General features: G+C 58.8%; 1 protein-coding gene across 2 annotated transcripts; it reads right to left on the reverse strand.

Moving 5' to 3' along the window:
* Positions 1-477: 477 nt before the first annotated feature.
* On the reverse strand, positions 478-13,413 carry INSYN1 (inhibitory synaptic factor 1). 2 transcript variants are annotated; one of them, XM_006740969.3, is made up of 3 exons: positions 12,346-13,413; positions 11,198-11,924; positions 478-2,101 (listed from the first exon to the last, which is right to left on the reverse strand). In XM_006740969.3, the coding sequence occupies exons 2-3, from the start codon at positions 11,351-11,353 to the stop codon at positions 1,379-1,381; spliced, it is 879 nt and encodes a 292-aa protein (XP_006741032.1). In that variant the 5' UTR covers positions 11,354-11,924; positions 12,346-13,413; the 3' UTR covers positions 478-1,378. The 2 variants fall into 2 exon arrangements, with proteins under 2 accessions (XP_006741032.1, XP_081687498.1); XM_081831372.1 differs by lacking the exon at positions 12,346-13,413 and adding an exon at positions 8,053-8,200 and having other exon boundaries at positions 11,198-11,278.
* Positions 13,414-14,782: the final 1,369 nt, after the last annotated feature.

Consider the following 14,782-nt stretch of genomic DNA (forward strand, 5'->3'; position numbering starts at 1 on the left):
TGGGCTCAGAGAGGCAAATGGACTTGCTCAAGGTCACAAAGCTGCTAGATAGCAAAGCCAGGTACAGCCTGGAAACCACACACTCATGGGAGGCAGGGTGACACAGGCTCTGTGACTTCGGGCCAGTTACGTGACATCTCCGAACCTCAGTCTTTTCATCTGAAAAATGGGGATAGTAAGAGTTCCTATCTTATCAGGTTATTGTGAAGATCAAATGAGATAATGCTCTAAAACATACTCCGTACAGCAGAGGCATAGAGAGCTGCCCAATCACTGTGAGCAATGATTATTATCTCAAGGATATCCAGATGCTGTCCCTGTGGACGCCACACCCCAGATGAAGCCCTGTTACCTGTAGGCTCCCATCTTGTCTCTGTTGGTGGCATTCGAGACCTGTTAAAGTGGGCTCAGGGTCCTTGTGTGAAGAAGCAGGGGCAGCGTAAGGCCGTAGGATTCCTCTCTGGGTCTGCCTGCCAGGAGAAGGAGTTCGGGAGCCTGCCTTTAGCCCTGGTTCACAGCCCCCCAGTGGCTTCTGCCTGCTTTCTCACATGGGCCTCAGGTCTGCACCGGGCCAAGTCAGGTGTTGGCTGAGGCTCTGCCCTGAGTCTTCCATCCTTAGGGGACAAAGCTGAGGATGGGGGCTGGGAGGATTGGGGGTGTACGAGTCTCTCCAAACAAGCCGCTGCCCAACCTAGCCTGCCTGGTCCTCCAGGGTCTGGGGAAGCCCATCTCCCCAGCATGGAGGCCTGCCCCATGGCAGCAGCTTGCTCCTTCTCTGTGTCCTGGGTAACCCTCAGATGGAAGTGGGGGTGGGGTGGGGTTGTGTATCTCCAGGTAAGTTTGCCTTTGGGAAGGAAAGGCAAAAGTCTGCCTTGGAGTAGAAAGCATGGGGGGGTGGATATAAATGATCCTGGGCCCAGCTGGGGTGACACCACCCCTAGGCCCTCAGTCCCGCAGTCAGACCAATGGTTAGCCTTGGCCTTGGGCACCGCTCCTGGGGAGGCTGCCACCTGCTGATAAACCCCTTTCAGGACAGGGCCCAGGCCAGCAGCCAGACTCCACCACTAGGCTCAGGGTCCTGCAAGAGGAATCCCAGGTTAGGCCTCTCCCACCGAATTTACATACTTTTGGACACCCCTTTCAGGAGCCCTGCAATGACAAGGAAGGGAGGGCGGTTCTGGCCATACCTCCTGGGACCTAGATGGTAAGGAGGCATCTCTGTGTCTAAGGTGAGCTCCGTGAAAGCTCTGGGGCCTTTGGGGCTAGATCCTTCGCATTTTAAAATTTTATTATGACTGCGTTTGTTTAAATATATATATATATATATATATATTTATAGCTCTATATGCCCACTGCCCCGCAGACCCCTCCCTGGCCCCTAGTTTTTCCCCTTGGCTTTCTGTTTGGCAGCCGTGTAGGGCAGCAACGTCTGAGTGCTCTTGTCTGACACCGTTTGGGTGCTACTGTTCCTTGTGACCCTTCGGGTCTGCTCAGGGGCCAAGGTGGGGCCTGAGCGGCGGCTGGTCAACGGAGAGCGCCTGGGCTTGTGGGGAGCGGGGGAGGGCTGGAGGAGGCCCACATGGGCCTCTGGACGGGGTGGCTCTGGGGACAGGCCCACCTCCTCCTCGGCCACCTCCTCCTCGCCGTCCCCTTCCTCATCGTCACAGCACAGAGCGTGGTAGAGCACTTTGTCGCTGAACCGCACCCTCTCACGCGTGCCTGGGGTCCGCTGGGGCAGCTGGCCCTTCACAGGGCCAGCACCGAAGGCCTCCTCACTGGAGGAGTCCGGGGTCTCCACCCGTGGCCCGTTGGGGATGGGCGCGCCGCCATTCATGAGCCGGTAGTCAGGGCCAGCCCCTGGCCGGGTCAACTCGGGGCCGTCCACAGAGTCCGAGGGGGTGGACGCATCCAGGAAGGAGCAGAACTCCCAGCTGTCCGAAAGGATGTCAGCTGTCATGAAGTCCAGGTGCCCCAGGTCGAAGGGGCCGCCCACGCCCGCCTTGTCGCTGCTGGAGGTGCTGCTCACAGTGGCCGTGGTCCAGTCGTCCGGCTCCAGTTCAAAGTCGAAGTCTGAGGTTAGCTTATCGATCTGGCTCACCACCTGGCCAGGGAAAGAGAGAGGAGTGAGGGGGTCTAGCGTCACGTGGGGGTGAGCGTGCCCCCGTCCCACCCTGCTAGATGCCTGGCTCATGACCCCAGAGGATGGTCACAGGTTTGCCTGCCAGGTGAGGGCCCATGTTGGACCAGGGTGAGCAGGTTTGGGCCAGTTCCCCATTTCCTACTCCTCAGCCCCTCCTTCCGGCCCTGCACCCCATCCACCCCCACACCCCTCTCCCCCAAAGCCGGCTGCTGCTCTGGGCACAGCCTTGGTGCTCAGAGCTCCATTTTCCTTGGATCGAGAGGCCGCCGTTTGCAGAGGGCTGGCACTCCAGCAAGACCACTCAGTGGAGAGATGAGCAGAACACGCACCTCTGGAGAGGAAATGATACAGGGTGACCATGAGGAAGACTCTGCCCAGGTTTTCCAAAGCATCCTGGACCAGCCTGTGCCACTGGTCAGGGGCCGTCCCTGTGGGTCTCCACCACCGCACCCCCACAAACCCTGGAGCCCCCTCCCTCCTTCCCTTCCCTGCCCCCTGATGAGTGGAGATCAACCCTGGCTCGTTGGGGAAGGAATAAGACGAGCATATTTGGTAAGCAATAGGAAACCCCCCCATCCCGGGCCCAGAGCCTCTCGTTACATGCACTCAGGGGGCAGCTCAGCTGCCGAGGTCAGTGCACCCCGCCCACCCCACATGAAGGGACACCCTGTCTCCATACAGGTGGCCTGCCTCAGGACACCCCCTCGCCTCGGCCCCACAGCACAGAAATCGGGGATGAAGACTGTGAGGGGAAAGGGAGACCCCATCAGAGATGTCGGGAGAGGACCGAGTAAGAGAAGGAGAAATGATTCTGACCAAAACCAAAAACAGCCAAACAACAATAGCCAAGCAGAGGGACCAAGAGACCTAGGGACAGGACCTACGCAGTGAGTCACCAAGCCCAGGATCCAGCTCCAGGCACCTCTTCGGTGCCTTTTCCCGGGGTCAGAGCAGTCAGTGAATGAATTAGCTAAGGAAGTTCCTAGTCTAACGAACTTTTATGAGGATGACTGCTGTCCAGGGATGTGCTAGGTGTTCGGTGAGGGGTGGCGGCGGGGGGGGGGGAGGGGTTGGGTGGGTGGGGAGTGCCCCAAAGTGCAAGACGAAAGCAACGCCAAAAACCATGGGCCAGGAGGAAGTTTCCTTGGTCAGGAGTTGGGAGGGTCTGCCAGTGACCTGGTCAGTCATTTTCCCTCTGAGGCTCAGTTTTTCAATCTGCAAATGGGGACCTTGGGCGAATGGTTTATTTCTAAGGTTCTTTCCATCTCTGAGATTCTAGGACTCTGTGTTTATAGGGATGACTTGAGAAGCTGTTTTGGGGTGTCCATGCCTAGGGATGCCCACTCCCCACGGCCCCAGGCCCCAGGGGTGGTGGGGACACTTGGCTGAAGCCTGCAGAACTGGGAGAGTCAGGACACTTGGGTTCCAGATTCAGCTTAGACATTGTTCTGTGTGTCTTTAGGTAAGTCACACAACCTCTCTAGACCTCAACTATTTGAGCATGATGACCCCAGCTCTGTCATCCTCACCAGCACTTCATGGAGAACAATGAGGAGGGCAGTGAAAAGTCTCCGTGGGCCACTGGTGAGAAAAGTGACATCAACTCCCATCTCTGAGCACCTACCAAGTGTCAGGCTTTCCACCCACGAGATCATCTCCTGAGCTTCTAGAAGATACACCAGAGGTACCAGTAGCTGTGGGGAGCTGAGGTTCCCACCCCCTCCCGCTGCTCCCCTGCAAGACTGCACACCACCATGAGGTGCTGCTGGGATTTCTGGGCTTGCGCAGACAATGGGGACAGGGCCCCACTCTCCAATCTGCCCTCCCCGTCTTACGTCCCCCACCCCCGAGTAACTCCCCCTCCCTCAGAGAAGCTCACATTCCGTAGAAGCCCTTGGTTCAACCCAAGCCCCACTGGAGGGGTGGGAGCTCCAGCCCAGAGCAGGGGGCTCTCACTCGGGAGTGTGCACCAGCCCACTCCCCAGAGTTTCTGATTCAGTAGGTCCTGGTGGGGGGGAGGGGGAGGGGGCTTGAGAAGGTGTATATAAAAACGTGTTTCCAGGTGCTGATCCAGGGGCATACTTTGAGAACCACTGGCCTGGGGCCTGGGATTTAAGCTGGTGAAGACACAGAACCTCAGGGCATTGTCAGCCTGAGGGGAGGCCCTGCGTCTCTGGGGCAGTCGCACCCTCAAATGAGACTCCCCTGATCAAGCTGAGCCTGAGTCCGTTGCTGCAGAAGTGTGGGGACACAGCTAACAGGAATCTGGTTGAGTGGTGGGCTGTGACCACACAGGGTTGGCTGAGGCTAGGCCGGGCCCAGAAGCGGAGCTCCTAATGCCCTCTGAGGAAGACCCGGGGTGCACAGGGCAGGATCCCTAAAGCTGTCAGGCCTGGACACACTCCTCCCCACCCAAGAAGTTCCTGCTGGCCACCTGCTCAGGCAGCCTTCCCATAAAAGCACTTCCCCTTCTCCATTAGAGTGCCCTCCTCCGGTTTCATCCTGACGGTGTGGAGGGACAGGACAGAGGGAGGCTAGGGGTCAAATCCCAAGTAGGCCACGTCTCAGCTAAGGAACTCGAGGCAGGTGATTTTCCTTCTCCAAGTCTCGGTGTCCTAAAATGGGATGCCGCTCCTCTACTCACCAAGGTGATGGGGACTCACTAGATATGGATGTGCTTTAAACTGCAGAATCAGCACTGCCAAGCACTCCAGAACCTGGGCTCTGGAGTCAGACTTAGGGTCCAACCCTGGCCTCACCACTGATGGGCTGTGTGACCTTAGCCAAGTTACCCAGTGTCTCTGTGTCTAAGTGTCTTCGTGAAGGGGAATTCTAGTCACACCTACTTGATAGGGCTGTTGTGAGGATTTAATGACATGACGCACGGGAATCAGGTAGAACAATGCAGACGAGATCAAAACCCACTGTGCGCCCGTGGGGGCTAAAATGTGACCAGGCCCCTGGCACCAGGCCCAAGAGCTGATGGGAGTCTCCAGTGCCTGTGGCGGAATAATGGGACATACTGGGCATTTCAAGTCCCAGCACATGGGTGGCATCTGTGCTCCCTAAAGTAGGTCTGTCTCTGGACAGAGCAGAAGGAAGCAGAAGAGGTTCTAAAAACCAGGCGGTAATGAAGCTCAAAGGCGAATCTGGCCCCAACCGTGAGGAACAGGCACACCCACCTGATGAATGGCATAAGTGAGGATCCGAAAGGGGAGTGATGTGCCAAGCATACCCAGACTGTATGCAGGGTCCCTGTACCTCATCTCATGGGGCCTGTGTGGATGGCAGAGGGCGGACAGGCCCCCACCTTACCTGCCTGTCTGCTTCGGATGCCTGTGATTTCTCCCTGAGATTTAATAATCATTTTGCCTGCGTGTAATTTGGGATTGTCTTGGAGAGCAGGGAAATAATTATATATACAGAAGGAAAGAGAGGAGGAGAAGAGAGAATGGAGAGAGAAATGACAACATAAAAATCATAGAATCATAGAACCTCAAAGCCAGAGGGATGGAGACGCTGCTGACTTCACCGTTCTCACTGGACTTGCTGATGGGGAAACTAAGGTAAGGCCCAGACACTAGAAGGAGTGGAGCTGAGAGCACAAGTCAAGAGTCCTGGCACCTTAAGAACAAGGCTCGCCTGATCTAGAGGGGAAGGGCAGGGCTGAGGGCCGTGACACCTGCTGGGGGTCCCAGGCCCCAACCCGAGGGCATCCCCAACCGCTGTCCTGCTCACAGCCTCAGCTCCCTCACCTGAACCACTGTCCCCGTCTGGTGGCAGCTTCCTGTCCTGTTCCTGCTACATTCAAGGCACTTGGTAATCAGCCAACAGGACCGCATCACCCCTCTGCTTCCAGCACTTCCCTGAGCTTCGCAAACCCAAACGCCTACCAATTCTGGCCATAGGGCCTTTGCTCTCCAGCAGACAGCCACCACCCTGCCAGGCCTGCCTCCTCACCAGCTCTACACACTCCACCGAGCCCGCTTCGGCCTCTGGGCCTCACCTGGAATGCTCCCTCCTTTGCTCCTCATCCATCTCACTTCCAGAAGGAAATCTTCTCTGATGCTCCACTGAGGATAGGTTCCCTAGGATAGGCTCTCAAGGCACTCTGCACCTTTCCTACAAATATTTTCCAATATTTATCACAGCTACACTTTTATGTGCATATATGTTATAAGAATGATGTCTCCCCACTAGACTACAGTAAGCCCCACGAGGGGTGGGACTGGGAATGCCTTGCCCACCATGGCACCCCCAGTCTGGCACAGGGATTGATACTCTCTTTGTGAATACAGCCATTGGATGAGTGGGTGAGTTGGGACAGAGAGCCTTATAAAAACTGCTGGGGGCTGCTTTTCTGAGGAATTCCATGGTCCTATCTTCCCTGCCCCAGCCCTCCCTCCAACCCTGGTTGAGCCCCCACTCCAAGGAAAACACATCTGTGTTCCCTAAGGCCCCAGAGCCAGGACTGAGGACCTAGGAGCCCCAGCACTGGTATCTCCCTCACCTCTGGCCCCTTCACCTCACTCGACAAGCGGCTACGTCCTCCCCTCCCTCCCAGCTCCCCAGGCAGCTGGTTACATAACTGGGGATCTGCATTATTTATGACCACTGATTATTTTTTAATTCTGTGATTATGTTATTTATTGTCTTCCTGGGGGGCTGTGGAGCTGGGGAGAGAGGAGAGAGTTGACTGTGATTCATGACTCTCATCCTGCAATTTGGCCTAATTGGCCAGGGAGCTTCGTGAATCTGTCCAAAGGAGGGGAATGCAAAAGGAAAAGGGAGGAAAGGAAGGTGAGAAAAAAAAAAGAAGAAGAAGAAAAACTCCGTACAATTCTTGCTGAGCTGCAGGTGATGGAGCTGACCCATTTTGGCACAGCTCCGTGGTCCCCAGCCTCTCCTGCCCCAGCTGCTTCCTGGCTGGGCCACATTCATCTCGTGCCCACACGGCCCCTGGCTCTCCATGCCACCCCATACGCAGGCCCTTGCCCAGGGGACTGCACAACAGCTAGTGGGCCTGTTCCCCGTGAAAATCGGCTGGGGGCGGACCCTCCATAGCCACCCTAGCTGGGCAGCTGGGCCAAGTTATGTCTCCCCCATGGTGAACCCGAGGGTCATTTATGAGCCCCCATGCTGAGTGACATCTTGGGGAGGAGGAGAAGGCCATGTAACTGCTTAAGATAAGTTCAACAGCTGGAGGGCAAGGATGAGGGCCCTTGCCCCTGACCTTGGGGCCCCCCAGCTGCTGGGGAACTGGGAGAGCAGTAGGGAGGGCAGATTCCCACCCAAAACCACAAGCAGGAGGTTCCTGGAGAGCATGTGGGGTTCTCACTGAGGGTATATCTGAATTTCATACCATGGCCTGCAAGGCTCTGTGTAATCTGACTCCCTGCTCTCTCTTTGACCTTCCTTCCTGCTTTTCTCCTCTTGGTTCACTCCACTCCAGCTGCCCTGGCTTCCTTCTTGCTGATCCCGAACTTGCCAAGTACACTTCCACACTTCCTCCTCAGGACCTTTGTACTAGCTGCTCCCACTGCCCGGAAGGCTCTTCTCCTAGATATCTATTTGTCTTGTACCCTCTTTCCCTTTGGGTCTCTGCTCAAAAGGCATCTCATTGGAGACCCTGTCCCCCCATCAGTGTCACACTCTGCCTCTTTCCATGCGGGAAGAGGGTGGCATTGTCTACTGCAGGAGATGCTGAAGGGTATCAGCCAGGAGGCCAGGGGCCTGGCTCAGACCACTCTGATCATGGCTAAGAATCTCATAGGACTCCAAAAGAACAAGGCCACACATGGAGTAAGGAGCAGGCCAGTGCAAGAAATTCAGTATCCTCATTTGCCAGAAAACAGAAGCCCAGAAAGGTGAAGTAACTTTACCAAGTTCACACAGCTAGGAAAGGGGCAGACCTTGGATTTGAACCAGAGACCTCTGGCTGCAAGAGCCCATGCTCTTAGCCTCTGGGCTGTGCTGCATCTCTGAGTTAAGATGCACAGAATTTTGTGGAGCTTCGAGAGCCTGCTGGGATTCGCCTGGCATCCTGGAGTATTGGGGAACCTAGGAGAATGAGGGCTAATTAATGATCGACTGTCACATCCCTCTGCAGTAGTTTCAGCTTTCAAAGCACTTTTGCATTCCTCACCTCTCCTAGTCCATTAAGGTACTTTCCCCACCCGTGGGACAGAACTTGCTTCCTATCACATGGGGAGACCCGTGAGAGCTGCAACAGGGGTTTGGGAGGGCAGGGGAGGTATGGGAGAGGGAACTCCCAAACCTTTAGGGCTGTGAGTGCTAGCCCCCCTTACCACACGCCAAGCCCCAGATAAATCCTTGTAACAGCACTTTGAGATGGGAATGATCAGCATCCCCATTTCAGAGATGAGTAGACTGAGGCTCAGGGGCTTGAGGAGGAAGCGCTTTAGTGTCTCTCGTCTTTCTATGAATTTCAGGCTGTGTGCTCAAAAGGATAGGAGAGTCTGCCATGATCAGTGGTATCTGGGGCTAGGGAAGTTAAGCAGCAGGGGGAGGAGGAGGATGGCCTTGCTCCTTCAATCAAGCATCCTGTGCTCTACCCCGGCAGTCTTGCATGTGAATCTTGTCTTCACATCTAAGTGTTTTGCTCTCCTGGGATGAGAACCCAGCTCAGTGAGCCCTGAGCTGGTGGTATCTGGGGAAGGGGGTATAACGAGCAAACAAGTACCTGCCTCCACCCTCTCGACCTTGGGTCTACCCATGCCCCCAGTGGAAAAATGCCACACAAAGGAACTGAGAAGAGCCAGGTAGATCCAGCTTTAGAAGCCCCCTTGGAGGATCACGAGCCAAGATCACAACCCCTTACCCCAAACCAAGGCCTGGCCCTCCCACTGGGTAACCCCATTCCTGACAAATCCCATCCTACAGGAAGTCAGCTATGGTGTCTTCTCTTCTGCCTGGGCCTCCCAGAGCCTCACCTGCCTTCCCCAACACTCGCTTCTGCCCATCACCCCACGTCCAGGCCCTTCCGGGGGGGGGGGTGGGTGGGAGAGTTCTGAGGCCTGCCCCCCTCCCAGCTGGGTGCCATTGGCAGCGGGCAGGCGGTGGCATACGGGGTAGATGCTGGTTGCCGTAGCAACCTGCCAAAGTCTTGGGTGGAGGCACATGGCCTCCAGGGTGTATAGGGGGAGGGAACACATCTCTCTCTGTCCTGGCTCAGGCCTTTGGGCTGCACAGCCTGTGAACCTGAGGCTCTGCAGTTCAAGACAGGGGGGTGGGTGAGTGTATGTGCTGAGAAGGGAGAGAGAGAACATCTAAAAGATCTGCAAATAAATCCTAGTGCTTCTGATCTCCCTGCCTCATCCACAGAAGGGCACCCCCCTGAGACCATCACAGCATGTGCGAAAGATAGCATCTCTAGAAGGTCCCAGTCAAAATGCAAAAAGATTGCCTGCTAGCCCACCGGCTCCAGCCTCAGGAGAGGCAACAGGAACCTGAGTTCTAGTTAGTTCTGCCCCTGGTAGGCTGTGTGAACTTGGATAAGCCCCTAGCCTTCTCTGGGCCTCAGGTTCTTCAAACAGAAAATGGACAAGGCTGGTATGGATGACCTGTGAGATGTCTTTAAGTTCTGGAGGGCTATGCCTGGGCGGACAGGGGAGGTGGATCTTGGAAGATGCTCAGTTGAGAGTAGGTTCTGCGCTGTATGATTTCCAGGCTTAGAGTCAGTCCTGGCTCTTTTCTGGGTGGGCTCTTTTCTGGCATAGGTCCCATGCCCCTGCCCAAGACTGAGACTCCAGATGGTTCCCATGGCCCTGATGGACCCACAGAGCATATAGAAAAAGATGGGGTGGGGAGGGAGGAAGAGGGGTTGTGGTCCTTTGGACCAATGAGGGAGGGGGAGGAGGGGTTGCTCAGGGGCATCTGGCTTTTGACCACAAGGTTGATTCTGGGCTGAGTGGCTGCCCCGCCCCGCCTCAGTTCATATCCCAGCCTCTCCACAACCCCTCTGCTCTGGATACAGGTCCCTTCAAACAATTCCTGCTCTTTGGCTCTCAGGCCAGGCTGGAGTTGGCACCCACCATCACCCCCTCTCCTCAACCCTCCTGGAGCCCCCATCCTCCCGCATGGCTGGCTGGGGAAAGCAGGAACCCATAACTCCTGTTAAATCACTCGCTCTGCCGTCTCTGCAGGGGCCCTGGTTACAGGGAGTTGAAATTTGCCTAAAGCCCACCTGGCTGGCATAATGGCACCCAGTGGGCAAATTCAGTCCAGTGGCTCAGAACTCTGGTCATGCATTTTGAGCTTGAACACAGCCCAGGGGGCGGGGTTGAGGACATGTGTACCTCATTACCCCAGCGATGTGGGAAGTAGTCATTAAACCGGGCTCCACTTAGAGAGACAGAGAGGGACACACATCCCAGGATCTCTCAGTGACTTTTCAGCCTTGGCCGAGACATTCAGAACTGTGGACAGGGATGCATGCCTTTAGACGAGATTCCTGCCCCCGCCGCCCAATGTACACAGGAACTCCGGTGTCCACTAGCAGCCCCCTGGACGCATTCCCACCTCAGGGCAGGGAGCGCATAGCTGACTTCAACTTTTCCAGGATCAAGGGTTCTGAGTAGCTGTGTGATTTCTGGAGAATGCTCTGAGCTGGGCCTCCTCGGTAGGGCTGTCAACACCCTCCCAGAGCCGCTTCTGAGCAGGTCAGTGTCTGGGAGGCAGATGGCGGGGTCAGAAGTCAGCTTGGGCCCCAGAAGAGTATCTCCCACTAAGAGGCTATGGTGGGATTTGGTCTATATTTGTCAACTTGGCAGCGCTGAGTGCTAACCACAGAACCCTGGGCCCGCGACACGCTGCCCAAGCCGACTCCGCCACATTGGGGCCCCACTAGTCCTGGAGTATGCTATTTCTAGCAAAGCAGATTTGGGGGAAAGGAGAACAAGGAAAAGGAAGCACCCAGCAAAGTGATACGTGTGCACATGACTTTGAGTACACACACACACTGAAACACATATGTGAGTGTGTTTTTGTGCCAGGCCCAGGAAAACTGGTCTGGGGACTGTCTGGCCCCTCACTCACCTCCCTTAGCTCCTTGGCCACCTCCTTGAGTTCCTGCAGGATGCCCTCAAGCTGCCCGATGACCATCTTCATGCGCTGTCGAATCCGCTCCCGCTGGCCACCACTGCTGGGGTCGTCACTGGGCTGCCCGAGGTCCGGGGCGCCCCGAATGTTCATCCTTTACCACGTCGCTGCAGGCCCGCCCATATTCCCCCCAGCCGGGCACACGCTGCGTCTGCCTCCACGGAGCCCCCCTTGGCCAGGCCGAGCTCCACATCTTAACAGCCCCCCAGCCCACCCTGGCCCTGGGTGGCCCTCACCCGGCCCCTGCCCCCTGCCACCCCGCCTCCTCTGCCTCTGGGTGGGGAATGGGACACCCAGAGGAAGACAGAGTCTGGCAGAGGGGGTCAAGGTGAGGACACAGGAGGACAGGGGGAGGGGCCTTGGGTCTCAGGAGTGGCCTCCAGGACTTGAAGTGCCTGTGCCTGTGCTGAGCTGATCTCTGGCTGAGCCTGGACACAGAGGCAGGGGGATGACTCTGCAGGGACTAAGGGTAAGAGATGCCCTTGGGATGGGGGAAGGCAGCAGTAATCCCTCACAACTCCTAGGCAGTTGCAAAGACAGAGGTCTTGGGGAGCAACGGACACCTGCAGAGGGCCGGTGGCTGGGGTCTTCCAGATGTGGGTGTGGAGGGGGCTCCAGATGTGGGTAGCTCTGAAAAGGGAGCTGGACGGAGAAGGGCAGCCCCCTGCAGAGAGAGCAAGCCTGGCGTCAGCCCTCCCAGGCTGCAGCACCAGCCGGCAAAGCCGCTGCCTCCCTCCACTCGCCAGCCTGCACCCTTCGTCGCTGGGGATTTTTTTTTTTTTTCTTTGTGGGGAGGGGTGGTGGAGGCAGATTATCTACAGCATAGCCCTTACTCTAGAAGGAAATGAAGGAGCCCCTGCTTTAAAGGCAGAAGTCCTCAGCCTGCTACGGGGCACCCTGCCCCAGCTCCCCCAATCCCCCGTGTCTCCACCCCCCAGCCAGGCCTGGTCCCGCTGGTTCGGGAGAGGGCCTCTCCAGTCATCTGTCCTCCCTCCGAGTGCCCCCGGGGTGCCCTCACTCCCAGGGGACCCTCCCTTCCCCAGCTCCGCCTTTCCTCTGAACCCCCGCTCTGCTCCCGGACTCACCAATGGTGGGGGCACCGGCCTTCCTTCCCAGCAGCGTCGGGGGCCAAGCCCCAAGAGGAGGTTGGGGGGCCCCCAAGCCTCCCTAGGGCGGGCTTCTCTCTCTGGACCCTTCGGCCCCTGGCTTGAGGGAGGTCCTCAGAGCAGCCACGGGAGACATCTGGACGGTGGGAGGGGGCGGGGCCTCCGCGCTCCAAGGAAGGGGGCAGGAAAAATCTCCCCCAACCCCCGCCGGGCTCCGGGTCGGGAACGAGCGAGGGTCCGGCGGGCTAGGGGCTCCGAGGCCACAGGTGACCCGGGCGCAGGGCGACCGAGGCGACGCCGGGCCGGTCCCAGCGCGTGAGCCAAAGTCGGAAGGATCGGAGGGCGCCGGGATCCCCTCAGCCCACGCCCGGCATCCCCCGGGCTCGGCACAGTCCGGGATTCGCTCTGTCCAGTCCCGATCGGCCGGCTCCAGGCTCCGCCGGGGTCTGCCTGCCCTGCCCGGAGTGAGCGGGCACCGCTGGGCGCCCGGGGCGCGCTCAGCCGGGACCCAGAAGGTCCGCTCCCCGGCCCCCACGGAGTCCGGCGCGTCCGCGAGGGTCCGCTCAGCCCGGCGTCGTCGTCCGCCGGGGGCGAGAACGCGCCCACCGCTCAGTCCGCGGTCGGGAAGGTCCTGGGGGGAGGGGCGGCGGCGGCCGCGGGGACCGGGTCCCCGCCGGGCCCGGCCGAGAGCGCGCGAGGCAGGGGGCCCGGCCGGGCTGGCTTCGGAGGCCCTGGCGCGGGCGGGAGCGGCGCCGGGCGGAGCAGAGGAGGCGAGCAGAGCGAGAGGAGGAGGCGAGGCGCAGGGAAGGCAGGGGAGGGGGCGCGCGGCGGGCCGGGCCGGGTCCGGCCCGGGCGCACGGGGCTCTCAGCCTCCGCTCCGCTCCCGCCGCCCCCCCCGCCCGCTCCCGCTCGGCTCGCCGCCTCGCCAGCCCCCGGGCGCGCCGGGTCGCTGCCGGTGGGGCAGACCGGCGCGGGGTCGGGGCTGGGCCTCCCTCCGCTGCCTCGCCCTGCCCTGCCCCGCCGGGGCTCCGCGGGCCTGGGCCCGCTCCCCGAGCGCCGCGCCGCCGCGCCGCCCGCGCCCCGGCCGCCCCCGGCCCGCCCCGCCGCCCCCCGCCGGACTGGCCGCCCGGGCGGGCGCTGGCTCCCTCAAAGGCCGCCCGGCTCGCTCGGCTCCGCTCGCTCGGCGCTGTCAGAGAAGGGGCCGGCCCCGCGCGCCGGGAGGGAGCTTTTAAAGCGACACACACGCCGCCCAGCGCCGAGCGCCGAGCGCCGAGCGCGCGAGCCGGGGAGGGGGGCGCGTCTCAGCTGCCGGGCGACCGCGAGGGTCCTGCGCCTGCGGGGCTGGAGGCGCACTAGCCCGGCGGGCCTGCGGCCGACCTCGGGGCGCGGAGGGACAGCGGTCTGGGGACTTAGTTCTTCCCGCCTTCCCAGGCACCCCATTGCCCCTTCCCCCCCTGCGGTGCACGCCAAGCGTCTCTTTTGGCTAAGTTTTCCCATCCCTTTCCCCTTATCATATCTCAACCTCCCCCAGACCTTGCTTTGAAGCAGATGAATTCAGAAAATTGGTGAGCACCTACTGTGTGCCAAGCTCTGGGCTAGGTAGAGCTGGGAGTTGGAGGCTCTGGTGAGAGGTATGCGTTAGACATAGATCATTTCTTTAGTTACTCATCCGCTTGCTCAACATTTATTCAGCACCTTGTGTGCCAAACTCCATGCTAGACTCTGGGGTCTCAGGAAGGAAAGGCAGCATTTTAGGAAGCTCACAGCTCCTGGGGAAGTTGGGGCGGTAAATTGCAGGACAAGGGCAAGTTCTAGAAGAAATGGTAAGGGATTGGGGAGGGTGGGGAGCAACCCAGGTCAGGGGCTGGCAGGCTCTCCCAGGAGGCAACCCTTGAGCTGCTTCTGGAAGGAGAAGTAGGAGTTACTCAGGTGACTGTCAGTGTGGGGGAGGTGGGGATGAGCACTGGGGGGGTGGGGTGGGGAAGGGTTAGAGCAGAGACTCAGAGGCAGAAGTGAGGGGAGAGGGAGTCTGAGCCAACTGTGCCCTTTGGAGATACATATTTGACAGCTCTGTGGAAAGTGGATTAGAGGGAGACCAGATCCTGGAGAGGCTTGGAGGCCACAGTTAGGCGCTAGGATTTTCTCTTGGAGCAGAGGGGAGCGATGATGTCAGAGAGGAACCTGGTCTTGCTTGCCTTCTCAGGAGATTCTTCTGTGGCGTTGTGGGTGGGGGAGCAGAGGGCTAGGCCACAGGGAGGAGACCAGTTAGGAGGCTGTTGCAAGAATCCAGCTGAGAGAGGGTGAGGCCCGAGGGGGAGCAGAGATGGAGAGGAGAGGAAGCTTTGAGAAAGAATTTAGGAGAATAAGATGGGACTTAGAGACAGGCTGAACTTTGAGAGGGAGGGAGAGTCCAGGA

This window comes from Leptonychotes weddellii, chromosome 9, assembly GCF_054177405.1.
Source record: "Leptonychotes weddellii isolate Sample4059 chromosome 9, ASM5417740v2, whole genome shotgun sequence".
In the NCBI taxonomy this organism is placed as follows: domain Eukaryota; kingdom Metazoa; phylum Chordata; class Mammalia; order Carnivora; family Phocidae; genus Leptonychotes; species Leptonychotes weddellii.

What these genes read in the sequence shown, in the direction of transcription:
- INSYN1 (XM_006740969.3), bottom strand. Translation starts at nt 11,353, where the DNA reads ATGAACATTCGGGGCGCCCCGGACCTCGGGCAGCCCAGTGACGACCCC. An exon ending in TGGCCAAGGAGCTAAGGGAG is followed by an intron (nt 2,102 to 11,197) that starts GTGAGTGAGGGG and finishes TTCCCTGGCCAG; the next exon opens with GTGGTGAGCCAGATCGATAA.